The following is an 18,591-nucleotide window of genomic DNA, read 5'->3' on the forward strand; positions in this document are numbered from 1 at the left end:
TCAAAGTTTGGGGGCTTAGAGTACGTAATTTATCCGTTTATTTCTCGAGTATATATCTCAAAGAGGGAGACCGATTCCTTCTACATATTCCCGAAGCTATATCCCGAAATTTTCGTCAAGACTAAGCTGTCATCAAATTAATATCTAAAGTGGTACCCGATTACATACAATTAGGCATTGCTTATGTTAGGAGAAAGCGCATATAGTATTGGTATTATAATATGATGTGCATTCCTTATTTCCAGATAAGGCATACATGAGTTAGGCAGCTGAAAGAATCCTTATTGTAACCACATGTTAATATGCATTGTCATCATATGGATCAAAAGTACCATTGAATACTTTGTGAATTAAAAATAGATAACTAAATTTTTAGTACAAGAATAAAAACTACTACATGCAGAATAATAGACTATGTTCTATATCTAGTGCTAGCTTGAAAAGGTCTTATACTATATTGCAATTGCCTGGTCTTATATGAACAATACATACACAAGTACGGGAAAATTATCAACACAGGTTTTACATTGTGATATCTTCCTGTTTGCAGCTGGAAAGAATAGCTCTCAAAATGGTTTCCCATTTTCAGACTCTCCTATTTTTCTTGGTCTATATCCTGGTGTTTTGTATTGCAGATACGTCGCTTCCTAGGAATGGTTTCTCGGCAGGTAGAAGCCTGAACAAATTATTGGGGCCAGGATCTCCAGTTCAGATTCAGATTGCCGTGTCGCAAGATAATGCGGATCTAGCTATAAATTCTCTGTTGAAGATTTCAGATCCAACATCGCGAGAATATGGACAGCACTGGTCTGCACAACAAGTTGCTGAAGCTTTTGCTCCTTCAAAGCAGAGCCTGAAAACCGTCACAGACTGGCTGAGCAATGAGGGTATTCTGCCTGCTCGGCTGTCACCATCACACGCCAGAGGACATTTCTTGATCCGGTCAACTTTGGGAGAAGCCGAACGGATCTTCAATGTTACTTGCTCCTACAAGAGCGGCCAGACAAATAGGTTGAAATGCACGGACTACACCATTCCAAAACCTGTGTCTCATCTAGTCGACTACATCACAATAGACACTCTCACCACGTCTCGGCCAGTTCAAAAAGCCAGCAAAGCAAAACGAACAGCGGCGCTTGGGACCCATTCAAGCAACCGGATGCAAGACAAGATTGAGTTGTCCGATAATGCATCAGTAAATTGCAGCTTATATACAATCCCTTCGTGTTTAAGAGAATTCTACAATATTCCCCCAAGCACAAATATTACTGTCAACACGTCTAATACTTTCGGAATCTACGAGATCGCTTGGATGACCTGGCTCCCTGAAGATCTAGATCAATTCTTCGGCCTATTTGAGCAGGATTTAGTCGGCCAGCGCCCTGTCGTTGATCCTATTGACGGCGGATATCTGCAGACAAATTACAATTCCACCCCCTTCAACCTAGAAGCCGATTTGGACTTTCAATATGCGCTGGCTTTAACGAGTCCCATCCCAGTGTTGGATGTTCAAGTTGGCGATGAGTTTGTCTTGGGAGACGTCAATAACATGTTGGCAGCTTTCGATAAGTAAGTGTGTTCCTATTCAATATTGCAGGCCAGTGGCCATCAAGGAACAAGAGAAGTCCACTGACACATTTTCAGATACTATTGCGGATCGCTGGACTCCTCCCTGGATCCCCAGTACCCCGATCCGAAGCCAGGAGGCTACAACCACACTGATTGCGGTAATGTAACACCACCAAAAGTGTTGTCAATCTCATATACGGATCCTGAGGACAACTTCCCCACAGCCTATTTGGAACGGCAGTGCATCGAATTTCTCAAACTAGGGCTGATGGGCGTCACCGTTATCGTGAGCAGTGGTGACTACGGAACAGCAAGTGGCTATTCACCTGGAACCTGTATTGACAGAAAGACCGGCGTCTCTAACGCCACGACTGGTGAATTTAGCCCCCAGTGGCCTGCAAGCTGCCCCTGGATCACTTCAGTAGGAGGGACTCAGCGACTCACTCAATCTGCAAGCGCAAATAATTCCATCTCTGGAAATACAGACATAAAAAGAAACTCACGAATGGCGACAGAAGAGACTGCTTTCAGTGTCGTTCTACCAGGAGTGCATTCCACATCGGGTGGAGGTTTCAGTAACGTATTTCCAGCACCATCTTATCAACGAAAGGCAATTTCCACGTACTTTGATCAGCGCCACGAGGGTGCACACCTAGCTAGCCTCCAAAAGAATGGATTCTTCAATACCACGCGAGTTGGTCGGGGATTCCCAGACGTCTCTACCCTCGCGTCCACATATCTAGCCTATATCGAAGGCGTGCTCGAGACAGTTTACGGAACCTCAGCTTCGGCTCCCGTTTTTGCCTCTATTATAGCCCTCATCAACAACGAGAGACTCAACGCTGGTAAGCCTACAGTGGGTTTTGTGAATCCAGTTTTGTATGCTCACCCTGAGGCGCTGAACGATATAACGACGGGCGCAAATTTGGGGTGTGGCGCCGATCCTGCTTTTAGGGCTGCTGAAGGTTGGGACGCTGTGACAGGTCTTGGCAGTCCGGACTTTGCAAGATTACGGGACGTTTTCATGAATATTTAAAAAGTTTGAGGTTCAAAGTTTGATGCAAAAGCTGTAATCAATGTTGTTCTCCATGACAGACTACTACCAGGGCGCCTCGGCATTATACCCAATGGCGGTGGTGAGTCTATAGGGCTGGATACTTCCTTCAGAAGATATCTAAATATGTACTTTCATAGATTGCTTTACCGATTTCCAGAGTCGATTGGCTTTCACCAATCTCATGTGAGCCAATAGATAAGACTGTAGTAGGAGTCTTGATATGAATTCATTAACACCTTTTTACAAAAGTAGTAATAAAAGTCATTGTCTAGCATTTCGCCTTCAGACAGCGCATATTGAACTCGTGACGTGCTTTAATCTTTTGCCAACAGTTTCCTTAAATCAATCCTCTACAAAACAGTATCAATCTCACTATTCTCGCTCAGCTCATCTCATCATAATACGATATGACCAACAATCATCTCATCATGTACTCCGTACCATTGCTACATAATAATAACAAGCTAACTTTGGCGTATAATAGTATCGCAAACTTTAGGTGCCGCACTCTGCAAACTGGCTACAATTTAGGGGCTAGCTACATGTACCTGTAGTGATTACATCCCCTATATAACTCGGTTTAGACTAACCATCAAAACGACATGAAAATATTGATTTTCTGGCAACAACAGGGCTAGAGAAAGAATGCTTCTAGCTTTCAAATTTTTGTATATTTATTGCCTGGAGTTTCCGTGAGCTTTTGCATTTGCTCAAGTCAATTATCGATGCTATCTATGCCCAGCGCACTTTCTCTCCAAACAATCCACCTCGTCTGTTGGTTTATCTACCCATCACCAACACCACTAAGGACATGGAATGGAAATCGAGCCAGGGGGGGCTGCAGCCAGTGGAAGGACTGTCGAAATAGCATTTTCCTAAAGGCAGGAGTTAGCCGATTTAATAATTCCACAGTGAGACATAATTCTACCATCTCCATTGCAATAGCAGTAGTTTCCAATGCCACTGTCTGGATCGGCTCTGTTTTTTTATATGTTGATTAGATGATAAGCGAAATAGAGCAAAAGTAGCAGCCACGAACTGATTTTCACAAAATCCCTGATTGGCCGTGACTACGGTCAAGAGAAAAGCCAAGGACGCGAGGGCGAAAGTTCTCATTTTCTCCAGAAATGAACAAATTTTTTTGTAGATTGAAGAGTATAATTATTTCGAAAGAGCAAATACAAAAGGTGTTTGGGGTATGGTATAAATGCTGAAAGATTGGGGATGCGGCGTGTAAAAAGTCTTCTTTAAATAAATGCAATAATAAATAGTTTTGTCAACAATTATCTTTCAAGGCCTAGTAGAATCGAAACCAAAAATAAGCATTATTATTGTTATTCTAATATATGCATTTTATTTTTTAATATTTTCTAATACTTTTTTGTAATACATTTGCACATAAAATACAGGGTGTCGTACTCCAGTAGCATGAAAGTGCTAAAGTGGGCTGCACACCAACTTAACACTTGCGCGCTCTGTAAATAAACTAAGTAGCGAGCATGCATAGCGAGAAAAAAACAACCAAAACCAAAAAGTAACGTAATTAAATCCTACACATCTGCAGATCGAAATCCTCTTCCTTCAAAATTGAATCGCCTTCCATCATACTTGAATCCTCTTCCTTCAAACTTCTTCCTTCTTCCTTCGGGTTTGAATCGTCTTCCTTCATGTCGCTATGAAAGAAATAGTATGATCCTATATTGGGATATCCAGCGAACTATCGTATTGATCAGCGTCTTGTGTAAGAAAAACATATGGCTGACAGTAAATCTCTTAGTCGTAGCTGACAGAAGAAAATGACAAAATTTTATGCCAAAAAGGGTAACTGCATGTATCTAAGTACTCAATATCTCTGTCCAATGTGCGTTATAAGTAATTGCCTAGACTAGCTGGGCCAGTCTTCATGTAATTGCCTATATTTATTTGGTGCTTGTATGTAGTATGCCTATAGACAAATATATATATATATATCTCTTACAGTCCATCGTAAATTCTATAAACTAAGTGCCAAACCCTTCGATAACCTACCCATTGGGCCCTTTCTTCAACTGTTCGAGAAATTGTTTTGCCATCCAAAATGCTCTTTGCAAAACCATTTTCGCTTTTCATGCTGGCAGTTGCTCCAAGTAATGGAGCACCCTCCAGTAAACACGCCAACGATTTAGTCAAACGACAGACATCCTCAGGAGTGAGTGGAAGCTTTATCTGTTATTATGTCTTCGTATCAATAGTTTAGACTCGACGTCGTCGATATGCTAATCACTTTTTATTCTTCGTTTCATTTCAGTTTTGTGACCCTAGTTCAAATACTTGCAGATTGTCGAATGGACAGGTCTATGGCTGCAATAATGGATACAACGTAAGTTCAATTCTGAGAATATCACCCGTATTGTCCCAATTTATGTTGAATGAATTGTCCAGTGCAAAATCAATGATGGTGTTTGTTATTACCTTGATGGTGTTGTCCTTTGCGGCCAATAAAGAGATTGATATACGGTATGTAGATATATGACAATGTCAAAGGTTTGGTGAGAGTATTAGCTGCAAATTAATAAGAGAATCAAATAGAAGAATTATTCGCCATAACTCTCGTCTTCTGTGATCGTAAATGCCAACGAGGGAAGAGTGCTACTAATCAGCTGCTGGTGGCTCACTGGGACGTTAGTAGTGTAATAGGGGTATGTAGATTACCTGTTAATATCTGTAACTACGTGTACGCTCTTAGAATAAGACTACGTACCCACAATCGCACCGCGCGTCTTCAACATACTAAGTAACATGACGACATCTTTTTCGAAATATTTATATCTAATGATATTTTAATAGCTGAGAGATTAAAATAATTAGGCAGCAGCTGCGGGGTAGACAATCTTTGACCAACAAAGCGCATAAAACACCGCCCAACCAAGAACGGAAAACGCCGCATGCCTCTATATCTTAGAACGGGTATAAGAACCCGTGGAACCAACACACAATACCGGAAGGCCATCACAATTTCTTAAGCTACTACTTTGCTACAAAACAAACAAGGGTTGTTCTTTTTTATTCCTCTGACATCATGGCGGAAGGATCTACAAACCACCAAGAATCTCTGGCCGCTTGGAATGCCCATAAGTCCGTGGGTCGTATCGATACTGAATCTACCACTCACGAGTTTCTTCGTCGAGCATATCCAGAATACCACATTACACGCACCGTTCCATCTAAATGCGACTTATTGGGATACGCCCGAGCTGGGCATGCCACGTCCACCCGCCAGTTTGAAGATGACCTTGACGCGACTCGTGTCTATCGTTTGCCGTCCTCGAGGATGGATGAGGAATCCGGAAAACTCGAAGACGTTGTGAATTTTGCCCGTTGGAAATACGAGTGGCAAGGCAAAGATTTCATCGTATATCAGTTGACCTACGTTAACGAGTTTCATCAAAATATCCACTTCCTCTTTGTCCTAGCTTCCAACTTGCCTCAGTTCGTGCATCATGGCCATCACGAGTCCACTGATGCGCTATTGCTTGCGTCGGGCTCGTGGACAAAAGAGCTTCATGAGGAAATTTGGGTATACGATAACTCAGAGTGGATTAAGAGTAAGGGGCTTTGGAAGAGCGTGCAAGGCTCTTCATGGGACGACGTGGTCCTCAATCCAGCGATGAAAGACAAGCTTGTTCAAGACATTGAAGGTTTCTTCAACAGCCGAGAAATGTATGAAAAACTGAAAATCCCTTGGAAGCGTGGCTTGATCTTTCACGGCGTACCTGGAAACGGCAAGACAATATCCATCAAAGCGATCATCAACGCACTTGCTAAACGCTCACATCCTGTCCAATCTCTCTATGTGAAATCACTGGACGCTTGCTCTGGGCCAAAATGGTCAATTAAGCAAATATTTCGAAAGGCCCGCCGAATGGCTCCTTGCCTCCTTATTTTCGAGGATCTTGACAGTCTTGTTGGTGATAATACCCGCAGCTACTTTCTCAACGAGGTTGATGGCCTTGAGTCTAATGACGGTATTCTCATGATCGGCTCTACAAATCACATTGAACAACTAGATCCAGCTGTGACAAAGCGACCCAGTCGATTTGATCGCAAGTACCATTTCAAGCTTCCCGACGAAGATGAGCGCATCGCGTATTGTCATTATTGGCGCCAAAAGTTCAGCGAATCTGATACCGTGGATTTTCCGTACGAAATGTGCACCATTATTGCACAATTGACACAAGAATACAGCTTCGCATATCTAAAAGAACTCTTCGTCACTTCGCTTCTTCTACTTGCCCGAGGTGGCGCCGAAGAATTCAGTGAGATTAAAGACGCTGCGAGCAGCTACTTTAGCAAGGATGCGGTTTGCCAGTCGAGTTCCATTGTGCCTGCCAAAACTACGACAAACGGTGATAATACGAATGAGGATGTCACAGAGCCCAAGTCTTCAGAGGATACCAAACAACCTACGAAGCGGACCGTACCAGAGATCAACATTCCAGTATCACTTCAGGACAATATCTTGTTAAGTATTATCATACTGCAGGCCAAATCACTTCTGGAAGAAATGGATCATGGATCTAGTAGTGCCGCTCAGAAAGTGAGTGGTGCATCCAGACCGCCTCGTATTCGGCTTCCGTGGACTTCGATACTTGATGAAGAAGACGAAGATTAGTCAAATAGCATATAGCAGTACATTTATTACTCTAAATACAATGAGTACATAAACATGATGTACAGTTCTCATTTCATGTACGCGATAAATCCAACAGTAGCTCTTGTTGATCATTCAGCTGGCTCAATTTGAAATATCTTTCGCAGTTGTAGCTAATAACGTCAGCGGATGTAGCCCAACAAGAGTCATGCATGCATTGTGAAAACTTACCTCCAGCAAGCGGTACCCGTTGCCAGTCTTTGGCAGCCACGGATATACTCACGAATATTATTGTTAAGCTTCTCATCAGTGGTGCTCCAAGGCAATCTGGCTTCAGCCTCAATACAGATCTTGTAGTGATCTTTCAGAAGACCAAGTACTTTGTGAATGGATTGTTCAATAGACATATCATAAGTGTTCATGAACAGCAGGCAAAGATTTTCTAGTTGAGAAACTCGCTAATAATAGCAGCGTTGTTAACTTCAAATCGCCAGTACAGTTGTATATGGGACATCAACTTACAAATTCTTTTTGCAGAGACAAGATCTCATTCAATAGAATTGTCAGCTTAGTGCATTGCAGGACAATCTCTTCCATAGCTTCATGCCTGCGAATCCAATCTGGAAGCGTAAACTCCATGGCATATTCGTTCTGAGTAATACTTGGGATGACTCCAACATCATCGACACGCATTTGGAAATGGTCCCAAGGATTTGGAAGGTGATCCTCTTGGCGAACCTTTTGCTGGTTTCTTACCCCATTGACGTAGTCGTGGAGCTCTTGTTTCAACCGCATAGTGGAAACAGGACTAAGACCAGCCCGGAGGTCTCTCAGAATGGGATAGAGCATCTCCACGGTGCCTCGGGAGCCAGGAGGAGGTGTATAGTTGGGTTCGGGGCCGAGACAATCGTCAATGCACTTATTAGTCTCGGCACAGCACAGTATCGTGCCTTCTCTATCTTCGGTGAGCTCTCCACCGGTATCAATTTCTGTTAAAACCAAGTCAGTATCCAAAAAGTCGCCGACACTAGGTTTTTACTACCGTCGTCCCAAAAGAATATCTATAGATTCTGTTAGCCAGGCTGCTTAAATATAGGCAGTTAAGAATAACAATAACACATACCCAGTACAGAAATTGAGAGAGAGCCAACATCTTTTCTTTTCTACAGTGTGGATAGTAAATGCCTGCTAACAAGGTATAATTTCCTTGAGCTCTGTGTTTTATTTTTTTCTCTTTTGAAACATTCACACTAACAATATCATTCAGTAACTTCCTTTGGTTGCTTTGGTTAACAATTGATAGAATTAAACTTACGTTTTCAGCCATTCATCAATTTTGACATTGATCTCATCAATGTTTGGCTGGAATTCGCTAGGCCATGCAGGCATCAGTTCTAGGATATATGGCACAAGAATTTTCTTGTTGAGAGCTCTTCTGATAACCTCCCTGCGCTCCCCAGACAGGGTGGCAACATCATCCACGGTCTGACTGGTGCCGGTCATACGATGAAACACAACATCTCTCATAAAAAGGCTAGTTGTGGTGGGTTGACCCATGCTGTGTTAACTGGCAAATGGCCGAGAACTTCGAGTCTCTTGTCAAAGGAGTTGTTGGTTATGATTCCTTCATCTTAAAGGTTCCAAGTTGGTTTGGTGCACACAGGTTTATATGTATCACAAATACTACATAAATCCTTGTTCCCTTGACAGTTTATCCGTCCCAGTTCTTCAAGGTCTTACAGAGCCACATGATTCTTTCATCCATGGACGTTGAAATCCTTCAGTATGGGGCAATATAAGCGGCTTACAAACCCCCATTTGTTCTCAACATACCGCAGGGGTCATCCAGTTCAGAAGTCGCCTATGACTTGGAAAAAATACTCGAAGTTTTTCTAGGCAATGAAGCTTTATAACATACGTATATACCAAGTCAAGGTTTGCTAAATCGCGTCTTATTTGACTTATACTACATTTGCAATGATTACCTGAAACGGTGATATAACACCAGCATGCTGGGAAACTTTTGTGAAGTCTGCCTTGTTGCATGGCGTGATCCTTGTATCAGCCTCAGATTGGCGCTGAAAGTAGATATTACTCCCAGCCATAAGTCAATAATATTAGCAACGGTTTCTCCGGCATCTGAACAGACGCATTTAGTATCTCAGCTGGCGTATTCAGCTGGCGTATTCAGCATACAAGCAGGCGTATCTACTAGCTGATTTGTAATTAACCGTATACAGCAAAGCATGATGGTAATCCTTGTCATGTGCTCTGATCTTATTTTAATTGCCAAATCCTCCATACATTTGGATATATAATACGCCAACTTACGTACTAAATACGCTGGTTTACATCCGATTCCGTCCCTAATACTATTTGGTCGAACCTCTAAAACAAGGTTATCTCATAACCACAAATCTACAAGTAAATATCTTATTCCCATGACTCATTCCCATGGGTACCGCCAAACTCACAGTATGCTAGCTCACAGCCATTTTAACTCGTTGCCATCATGCTCTTGGCAGCATGCGAATAAGACGGTTGACTTGCGTCGGTGTCAATGAGTCCCCAACAAGGAATCTCATCCTGTAACGGGCCTTTCCAAAAAGAATTCTCTTCTTCAGCAAAATTTGTCGATCGAGAAATGCAATATTACAGCCCTTGCTGACGGACAGCAGATGGTGACCGTCGATGCCGCGGCAACTGACTACGAAAGCTGGAATGGAAGCGGTAGGCGCAGCAGATTATGCGTGTTCCAAGTGATCCACGTGTTGTCAGCCGGTATTCCATAACTCTAGGAGCAATACGCCTGTGGGATCAGCGAGGGAGTCGATTCAGATGGTGTATCCACGGCGAAAGCTCAGATTTTAGAGCCATTGCCTTGGAATGAGATGTTATATAGCGTCGTGCCAACGTTGATGTCATATTTGCATACGGTCGTCGTTACATCCCAAATGCTGATTGTGTAGTCATTTGAGGCTGACGTGAGTAGTGCGTTATCGGTCGAGAAGGCTGCTGACCAGACGATGCCATGGTGGCCTGTGAGTGTCTGAATACATGTTCCTGTGTTCATATCCCACATCTTCACAGTGTAGTCCCTTGATGCGGAGGCGAGCAGTGCGTCGTCGCAAGAGGACTCCATTGATCTCACATAGTCCTCATGGCCTTGCAACGCGTGAAGACACACCTTGAGCTATATCCCAGGTCTTGATGCTGTTATCCGTGATGCTGAAGCAAGTGTTTTGCCATATTGTGTAGAGGTTATTGAGCTGATGGCACTGTTATGACCAAGAGTGTTTTAATGCATACGCCTGTTACTGTGTCCAAGATCTTGATTGTCTTGTCCTCTGATGCCAAGCAAGCTTTATGCCATTTAACAAGAATGTCACTGACCGGACAGGCCCCCTATGACCTTGCAGGGTTTAAATGCGGTTTACCTGGCGGGTTAAACTAGATAACTAAGAGGTGTATTGTCGGTCGTGGTGGTTCCAGCAATTGCTACCATATTACGCGTCTAGCGAGTGTCGTCAGAGATGAAGCCGATCCGGTACGTGGTCTCTACGGTACAGATCGTAGGTGCACGTATATTGGGATCAAAAAGCTTGCATTCGTAAGATCTGGAGCCTAACGCCACTATATATAAGATCTTATGTCCTCGTCCTTCCTTCCCTGGGGACGTCGGGGCAGGTGTCCCCCAACAAAAATTCCTAAGGAATAAACGTAGTAATAATTTTAAGTTTATATTAGTAAAGTAATTATAAAACCTAGTAAGTAATATAATATTACAACCTAATACACTTTGTTGCAACAGAGATATATACTACAGACTAAATAACTAATTATAAATAAGTTGATACTAATTGATTATTAACTTTTATATTAACTTCCAAATTTATTATAGTAATGTAATTGTCCTTCTCTCCAATTTATGCCATAACTTATCCCACGACCGCAGACTGTAATTGTGATCTGGGAAAACCCAATGAGCAGATCGAATAGGCGCTTCGCCAATACCAATACGGTAAAATGCGTTTGGACGATTGGGTACAGCGGTGAGAAGTAGAAACTGACATTTATAGAACAAGCCATCGCCCTCCCACTGCTTGATTCGGATGCAATAGGGCTGGTGAACAGCAACGTAAGCAAGTTGTTCATCCCGACTGATCTGTCCAGAGTCCGCTGTTATACGTGCAAAAGGTTGCCCGTCTTGTTCTGCATGTTCCATGCTAAAGAAAAGCTTCCGGGAAAGATATCCACAGTCACCTTGGATGATGATGTGTGCTCTCTTGACGTCCACAAAAGATCCTTCTACCCTGACTGACAGCACCCTGGCTTGATAACTTGATGAACCGCCATGCTGTTTCTCAATTTGTGTATTGATCTTTCCATCTAACTTGGCCCAGCTCCAAGATGGGGAGCGATATGTTGCTGCAATTTTAATATCACCCGAGGGAGCATCAACCTTCCAGAGGAGCCCCCAAAGGTCGTTTATATGTTTCTGCCACAGCCCGGCCACATACTGTCCCCCATTCCCTTCATAACGAGTATCAAGTGCCGCCATAAGACCTGCAACGGCCGGGAGCTTGTCACCAGGATTTGTCAGACGCCGATCTGAATAATTTGCCACGATCGCGCTCCATTCTTCCAGCATGGACTTCCACTCTGAGGGCTGCGAAGAAGATTTGTCAGGACTTTGGCCTTTCAGACCCCGAAGTTGATGCACGAGTCCACTTCTGGGCATCGCCTTGTCCATGCGGGAATAGGCTCCGTTCGCAGAAATACTTTCAATGTATTCCCTATAGCGCTTGTAGTCATTGTTATTATGCTTTGAGGAGATTTTGTGATTCCTTTGGGGTTTGATGTCTGGAACAGCCAACATGTTGTTTTCGCATCTAATACAAGCATTGCATTCCCAATATATCTGATCCTTTCCAAAGAAAAGGCTTCGTGTGGAAAGCATACGCTCTTGTAAAGTCCAGCCACGAGTTGTGAGTGGGCTGGTTTTGGTCATGGATGCCCAGTCTTGGGCATGCTCACCAATAAAAGCCTGCGGCGTTTTTCTCATGCCAAGTGATCGATGACTCCAGTTAATATAGTGAGATCTCTTGTTTCTGTTTAGCAAGAACCCCTCATTACTCGTAGCGGCACTTGAAGCGCGGATTGTGACCTGGGAATTTCCATATACACTCGCCATCTTTTCTGCCTCATTCTTCCAGTCACTGGCATCATCTGCATTCATATTCGATGTTAAATGGATATTTGACGATAGTTAGTTGAAATCTGGCTTACCCTGTATTATACATAAGGAATCAATCCAGATATACTGGAAACCTAATGCCCTTGTGACCTTGATCGCATCTCTGATGGTTCGTGGTAAGATATCAAAATCGATCTTTTTCGTTCGTTGCCGGAAATTTGCTTTGATTGTCTGATGGTGGGTAATACCACCCCAGCAATAGCTAAGAGCAACGTATGACCCAAAAGTGTTTCGACTCTCGAATAGAAAGGGTGCAGTGCCGGTATTTACGTCACCCACATCTATTACTCGTGTAGGTAGAAGTGTAGAGGGTGCCAATAAGCATGCTTGGCCATGATGGCGCATGCAGTCGCTGATATAGCCTTTCATCAGATTAATACCCTCATTTGATAGTGGGTTTCTAGCGATACTTCGTCCAAGAATGAAGGTTCGATCTAAGTGGGGATCATCTACCAACAAATCAGCTCCGTTAATCAGTGGGCCCAGCTTTGACAGGCCATGTAATGGGACGAAACACACCATGTGATACAAAGAGATCGAAGGAAATCAAGACTGTTGGCTCTCTATCTGCACTAGGAGCCAAGGTTACTCCAATCATGTTGACCCAATCATCGGAATCATCTCCGCTGTCGTAAAAAGGTGTAACAAATATTCCCTCAGAGAGAACACGAGAATTATCCGAGCGAACATCATCTGGCCATTCCTCCTCTGCTGAATCGTCACTTTCCCCTGAGGAGATTTCATCTTCGCCAGGTAGTCCAAATAGACTAGGGCGTTTTATTTGAAAACCTCGGAGAAATGTCTGGCAGATGTCACAACCTTTATCAGCCGAGTGCATCAGGCCTCTCAGAGAGGGTTGGTGCTTGTAGAAACCATCCGTCATCAGGCCGCCGTTATCGAGTTGCGTGTCCGCTTGTGATAACCTTTTGCGCCTTCTTTTTCTTTTGGATAGTTCAGTAACCGTTAGGCCATTGCAATATTTACACCTCATAGTTCCGAAGAGGCTCTTAGTGTTAAGACGAGATATTTAAAGAAGTCAAAGCCAACCGCAGCTACTGGTACAGATCGAGAGGTGAATAGTGCAAATAGGGGCGTTGTGGAGACGAGTGGTTCGCTGTCAAAGATGAGCTATTTGTTATATTGCATGTAGATATAGCCAGCGCGACGTATGCGTAGGAAAACTAAGAAGTGTTACGACCCAACACACTTGGTCGCAACCACAGTACATACCACGGAGTAACCACGGACCGAACGGCCAATCACCCCGATGAACAGACTTACAGCGTTGAGGCTGACTGTTTTCGTTCACGAATCGAATATTTGCCAGGATTTCTACGTAGCATCAACACGCTGCTCGATATCGTGACTTTCAATAAGTTGTGCCCAAAAATGTGAAAGGGACCATGCGCGTTACGTTCAGATCAGCTCGGTAAAAAAAAAGACTAAAGTATGACGCCGCAGCATTCGAACTGCAAAATATCGGCTTCACCGTTCCCACGACCCCAAAGTATGTACAGAAACAAACTTAAGAAGAAGAAAATCCAGGTCAAAAGGTTATAACAGGCAAAAAATGGACAAACGGGGAATTGAACCCCGGACCTCTCCCAAGCGGGTCCCTCTCAAGTACTCTTGAGACGGAGAAAGATGCTAAGGGAAAATCATACCACTAGACCATTCGCCCAACTGTTGTGATGCTTGAGAATTCTGGTGCTGAATTGCCTCATGATCGCAGGATGGGACAGAATTGGTTTCAGTTAGGGTAGTGCTTCACGTATGGCTTTGAGCTGCAACACAGTCTTCGTGAATCTATATTTCTTAGTGGCCAGTTCGAATAAAGTAGGTGTGCCCGGCATTAAGACTAACTGGGAACCCATTTTTCTACTTAATTCCATTACGTTCCCATAACGAGGCCCGAATCTGTTAAACGCAGCATTAGCAAGATCTTATAGCGATGTGATAGTGTGACATACCAATAACAATCTCTTGGCCAGTCATGGACGTATTCTTAGCCGCGTGAATGAAGACGTCGGCAGTGTCGTCGAGATCAGTCTATAAAGCCAGAGTTAATTGACAGGAATCGGCAGAGAAAGGGCTTTCTCATACCTCGCGCTTCAGTGTGGATGCGTTTTTGACCTTTTCAATCATTTCTGGCCCAAAACGTTGGCCCTATCATCAAACAGGTAAGCGATATTCTAAAATAATCATTACGCAGAAGCAAAAAGAAAAGAGCAACAAGAACAATAATAAAAGAATGAAGAAACAAACCCATTCAGTAAGCATAAGACCAGGGAGAATAGCATTCACTCGAATCTTGGGCCCTTGTGTTAATGCGAGGTTCTTCATGAGCTGCAGTCCAGCAGCCTTTGTAACAGAGTAGGCCATGCTACTACCACGATTGCTTATGCCCTGAATAGTACTCTCTTATGTTAACGTTGCTCATACTCATCCGTAAGGCACATGTTGGTTTTGCTTACTGCGATGGAAGAAGTAATCAGATAGACACCTCCTTCGGGATTCGCATTGAAGATTGGCGCGGCTTCTTGCATGAGTTGCAGGTGAGACATGACATTGACTGCCCAGCACTATATCAGATGTTAGTAACTGTTTATTCCAGAATTCTCCTCTATTGCCATACCTTGTTCCACTCGTCATCATTCAAGGCATGGAGATCGCCAAACTTGCTCAGCTTAGTCCATCCGGCATTTGCGATAATAATGTCGAGTCCGCCAAGATTTTTTACTGTTTCTTGAACAACGCGCACATTGTCTTCTCGTTTTTCGGCGTCCTGTGTGTTTGAAGTATTAGCCTTGGTCAATAGACTGCTACAGGACTGCATGATGCATAGCACTTTCATGTTGAAATACTTACGCCTTGGATGACAAATGTCTTGCTGGAATAATCCTTTGTCAAAGTGTCGGCCAGTTTTTCAGCTGCTGCTGAATTGGAGATATAATTGATCGCGACATTGGCTCCTTCTTCAGCGAACTTCTTACAGATGAGGGCCCCAAGACCTCTATCTTAGTGGTTAGTGCGGAGCTCTTTTTACAGCGAGGCAGCAGAATCATTGAATCGTACCTAGAGCCTCCGGTGACCAGAACATTTCTTCCTTTCAGTGAGTAGGGCATTTTTCTGATAATTCTTTACTGCTAGAGCTGAGAAATAGAGACAACGGATATATGTCGCTGGTCTCCTCTCTTTTATAACCCCGCATACCCAAATTGCTCAATATCTTACATGCGTCTTATTCATCATGAGCCGCGGCGAAGGCGGGTCCAAACGGCACTCCACAGCCGAAAAGATTAGTTCGAGGACATATTTCCTCTTACTTCCATCAATTTCAAGAGTTTTTATGCCAATTATACATATTTCTTGTACACTTTCATGCAGAATGCACGTTTTATGTTCAATATGCCTCATACATGCGATTCAGGCTGCTAGCCGAGGACATATGAGCAGCAGATCTTGCCTAAAAGGGCAAACCAGCCTACGATATCGGCTTTTTCCGATTATGTGATAGGACTGGAGATCCTATATTCAAGAACAAACTCGGTTAGGACAACTATGTATTACTAGGAGATCCTCTTACACCGCTTTGGAGAATCGTTTTCCCTTCGAAATTACATGCTAAAGTATAAAATGAGGATGTAGTCTAACTTTGCCAGAGAAAATTGACGTCGTTTAGGGCCCATGGCGGAATAAGTGCGAGGCTATTTGCGGTTGTATCTTGGGCATTCGATCCGCATTCAAGTTACATGCAGCTATATAAATCAGAATATAGAGGGTTAAACATATAATAGCTAATTAAGATTTTATAGGCTCCAGATAACCGACAGTATAAACTTCTTCTTCCGGATTCTGCCAATCAAGCTTCTTAACCTCCCGGGTCTGATCAAAATGCGTAGAACCATATCTCAAATAGGCGGCAAAAGTTCCCTCTTCGTTGTCTTTACTGTGATTCTCTTCGTCATCCCATATATCAGCCAGCATCTTCAACGCCAATCCGCCCTTACCTGGCCCGTGAGGTAGCTTCACCATAGACGTGTTTGCCAGCACCGATGTTACAAAATCCTCAGCCTCCTGCCATTTCGTGTCTACAACAACATCATCTCCAGATCGTGGCATCGACAGAAGGTCAAATTGGTGTTGTGCGTTCCAATTGGATATTTCTTGAGCGTAAAACATTTCCTCTCGGGCGTTGAGTAAGAGCATGTGTTCCTTATACCACTCTGCGCCGTTGAAGCCATCCTTTGGGTCGCTGAGCTTTCTCAGTCGCTCACAGCACATGTAATGGGCCACGTAGTCGGTGAAGGCTTCATAATTCACCTCCACGGGTGTCATATTGGCCACATTTTTAGGAAGGCGAAATACAGGTAAATGACACAAAAGTGGGTGTTTATGAAACCCCGCTGCGTTGGTTACTCCATGCCAAAGCGCGACATATATATCGTGCCATCGTTTGATGAAGGGATTGTTGCGTTTGGTGGCTAGAAAGCCGTTTAATGGAGTGTAAGTGTCTGGCAAGTGCATCAAAGCCACCGCACTCAGTTCACAAGGAGACTCGGGATCCTCGATCCGCTTCCAGCAAATATCATCGACGTGTCGCAGCAGTATCAGGCCTGCGTCCATCCACAGGCCCCCATATTTCCACAGCAGAGGCAAGCGCACCAAGTCACCCTGGTGTGCCTTGTGTCCATCCATGGTCCCATCAATGAAAGTCTGCGGAAAGAGAGAGGTATCAATGTAGTTGAAGATGCTCGTATCCGAGCCATCAACACGGTCCACTACGTGGACAGTCCAATCGGGACCCAGCCTTTTGACCCAATTAATAACATTTCGCTGTACCCATGGCCGCATTTGAGCGAAGCCAGAGTGCCAAAATGTCCAGATATTCTTGTCAGAGGTAACGGGGTGGCGCTTTTGAAGCCATGCTGCGATCTCTTCATCCGAGCGATGGTCAATCTTGTCCGGAGATAAAAGTGTAATTCCATCCGGAAGATGTGGTTTCCGAGTGTTCACTAACACGCCGATGTCCGCCGACCGAAGAAGTGCTTTATCGTCATACATGCTTGCTAATGGTTAAAAGGCAAGTCTGGTCAATTCTAGGGACAAACCAGCTGAAAGGCGCAGTTCTTTTATGCTCTAATATTTTCAGAATATCAGATGCCAAGCTCATAGAAAATACAACGTTACAAAGTTACGAGTTACAGCATTGCTTTGCGCAAAGAATAAGCATTGTCTTGTTTTAGCATTGTGGCGTTACATTGCACAATTTATTCACACTCCGTTTAAAAGTACAGATACCTGACCACATGTTATATCTTAATTCCGATTTGACTATGCGGAAGGATTACCTGAAACAACTTGATGTCAATGTCCTCGCATCACCTGCTCTATTCAGCTTCCAAATACCTTGCTCAGGTGCATATAATAGATCTCTAATTTCCATCTTCGAGGAACCTCTTTCGTGAGTATTGTAAAACCCTTCTATTTCCTACACGAAGCTTTACTCGCTACCTTTTAGGAAAATCGCCATGTGAACAGAATACGAGGCGTCGCATCGCACATCAGTAGGCTAAAATACTACCTTCATGGCGCCTTAGGCGAGACCACAGCGAAGTCCAGTAGCTCAAAGTTACCTTGAATGGTCTGCAGTGTTCTTAACAATCCCATATCAAAATAGCTCGCTGCAGATCAAATGCAAGTCGCCCAATTGGGTCGCCAACATCAGCTCATAGTAACATAACATGCTTGTTTGAGTCTTGGGTGATGAGGTGCTGACGTAGGTGAGCATTCAGGAAATTCGTCATGAGGGGCAATCTCATCTAAAAATATATAGCATACAAGGATATCCTAGACAAGAGCAATAGCTAGAGTGAAGCATACTTGATCCTTCAAGCTTGTCCTATTGGAGAAAGACTTTTTTTTTGTCGGACCAGGCGCGTAGGAGTCGAAGCAGGAGCACCGTAACGTTGCTGTCTTTCTGGTACCATGTCATGCAAATTTACAGATGTGGTAAATGAATCTACAGACGATTTTCCTTTAGTCGCAATATCTGGCTCTTGTATAAGTTTCAGTCCC

General features: G+C 43.6%; 6 protein-coding genes across 6 annotated transcripts; 2 read left to right on the forward strand and 4 right to left on the reverse strand.

Moving 5' to 3' along the window:
- Positions 1-571: 571 nt before the first annotated feature.
- On the forward strand, positions 572-2,605 carry TrAtP1_009302 (uncharacterized protein; the record flags this gene model as incomplete). The annotated part of the gene is made up of 2 exons (XM_014093604.2): positions 572-1,569; positions 1,645-2,605. The coding sequence occupies 2 exons, from the start codon at positions 572-574 to the stop codon at positions 2,603-2,605; spliced, it is 1,959 nt and encodes a 652-aa protein (XP_013949079.2).
- A 2,957-nt stretch (positions 2,606-5,562) lies between these two features.
- Positions 5,563-7,335, forward strand: TrAtP1_009303 (uncharacterized protein). The gene has a single exon (XM_014093605.2). It carries the CDS (start codon positions 5,685-5,687, stop codon positions 7,275-7,277), a length of 1,593 nt encoding a protein of 530 aa, XP_013949080.2. The 5' UTR covers positions 5,563-5,684; the 3' UTR covers positions 7,278-7,335.
- A 15-nt stretch (positions 7,336-7,350) lies between these two features.
- Positions 7,351-8,409, reverse strand: TrAtP1_009304 (uncharacterized protein; the record flags this gene model as incomplete). The annotated part of the gene is made up of 5 exons (XM_014093606.2): positions 7,351-7,429; positions 7,488-7,714; positions 7,779-8,245; positions 8,299-8,317; positions 8,380-8,409. The coding sequence occupies 5 exons, from the start codon at positions 8,407-8,409 to the stop codon at positions 7,351-7,353; spliced, it is 822 nt and encodes a 273-aa protein (XP_013949081.2).
- A 2,667-nt stretch (positions 8,410-11,076) lies between these two features.
- On the reverse strand, positions 11,077-13,687 carry TrAtP1_009305 (uncharacterized protein). The gene is made up of 3 exons (XM_014093608.2): positions 13,033-13,687; positions 12,546-12,962; positions 11,077-12,485 (listed from the first exon to the last, which is right to left on the reverse strand). The coding sequence occupies exons 1-3, from the start codon at positions 13,502-13,504 to the stop codon at positions 11,152-11,154; spliced, it is 2,223 nt and encodes a 740-aa protein (XP_013949083.2). The 5' UTR covers positions 13,505-13,687; the 3' UTR covers positions 11,077-11,151.
- TrAtP1_009307 (putative secondary metabolism biosynthetic enzyme) lies at positions 13,688-15,710 on the reverse strand. The gene is made up of 8 exons (XM_066114231.1): positions 15,589-15,710; positions 15,382-15,526; positions 15,149-15,298; positions 14,988-15,095; positions 14,779-14,919; positions 14,617-14,679; positions 14,484-14,562; positions 13,688-14,430 (listed from the first exon to the last, which is right to left on the reverse strand). The coding sequence occupies exons 1-8, from the start codon at positions 15,636-15,638 to the stop codon at positions 14,405-14,407; spliced, it is 762 nt and encodes a 253-aa protein (XP_065970325.1). The 5' UTR covers positions 15,639-15,710; the 3' UTR covers positions 13,688-14,404.
- Positions 15,711-16,314: 604 nt separating this feature from the next.
- On the reverse strand, positions 16,315-17,577 carry TrAtP1_009308 (uncharacterized protein; the record flags this gene model as incomplete). The annotated part of the gene is made up of 1 exon (XM_066114232.1): positions 16,315-17,577. The coding sequence occupies one exon, from the start codon at positions 17,575-17,577 to the stop codon at positions 16,315-16,317; it is 1,263 nt and encodes a 420-aa protein (XP_065970326.1).
- Positions 17,578-18,591: the final 1,014 nt, after the last annotated feature.

The sequence above is a fragment of the Trichoderma atroviride genome, chromosome 5 (assembly GCF_020647795.1).
Source record: "Trichoderma atroviride chromosome 5, complete sequence".
Classification (NCBI taxonomy): domain Eukaryota; kingdom Fungi; phylum Ascomycota; class Sordariomycetes; order Hypocreales; family Hypocreaceae; genus Trichoderma; species Trichoderma atroviride.

What these genes read in the sequence shown, in the direction of transcription:
- TrAtP1_009305 (XM_014093608.2), bottom strand. Translation starts at nt 13,504, where the DNA reads ATGAGGTGTAAATATTGCAATGGCCTAACGGTTACTGAACTATCCAAA. An exon ending in CGATCTCTTTGTATCACATG is followed by an intron (nt 12,963 to 13,032) that starts GTGTGTTTCGTC and finishes ATTTGTTGGTAG; the next exon opens with ATGATCCCCACTTAGATCGA. An exon ending in TTCCTTATGTATAATACAGG is followed by an intron (nt 12,486 to 12,545) that starts GTAAGCCAGATT and finishes ATATGAATGCAG; the next exon opens with ATGATGCCAGTGACTGGAAG.
- TrAtP1_009307 (XM_066114231.1), bottom strand. Translation starts at nt 15,638, where the DNA reads ATGCCCTACTCACTGAAAGGAAGAAATGTTCTGGTCACCGGAGGCTCT. An exon ending in GTCTTATGCTTACTGAATGG is followed by an intron (nt 14,680 to 14,778) that starts GTTTGTTTCTTC and finishes GTTTGATGATAG; the next exon opens with GGCCAACGTTTTGGGCCAGA. An exon ending in TGGCCAAGAGATTGTTATTG is followed by an intron (nt 14,431 to 14,483) that starts GTATGTCACACT and finishes TGCGTTTAACAG; the next exon opens with ATTCGGGCCTCGTTATGGGA.
- TrAtP1_009303 (XM_014093605.2), top strand. Translation starts at nt 5,685, where the DNA reads ATGGCGGAAGGATCTACAAACCACCAAGAATCTCTGGCCGCTTGGAAT.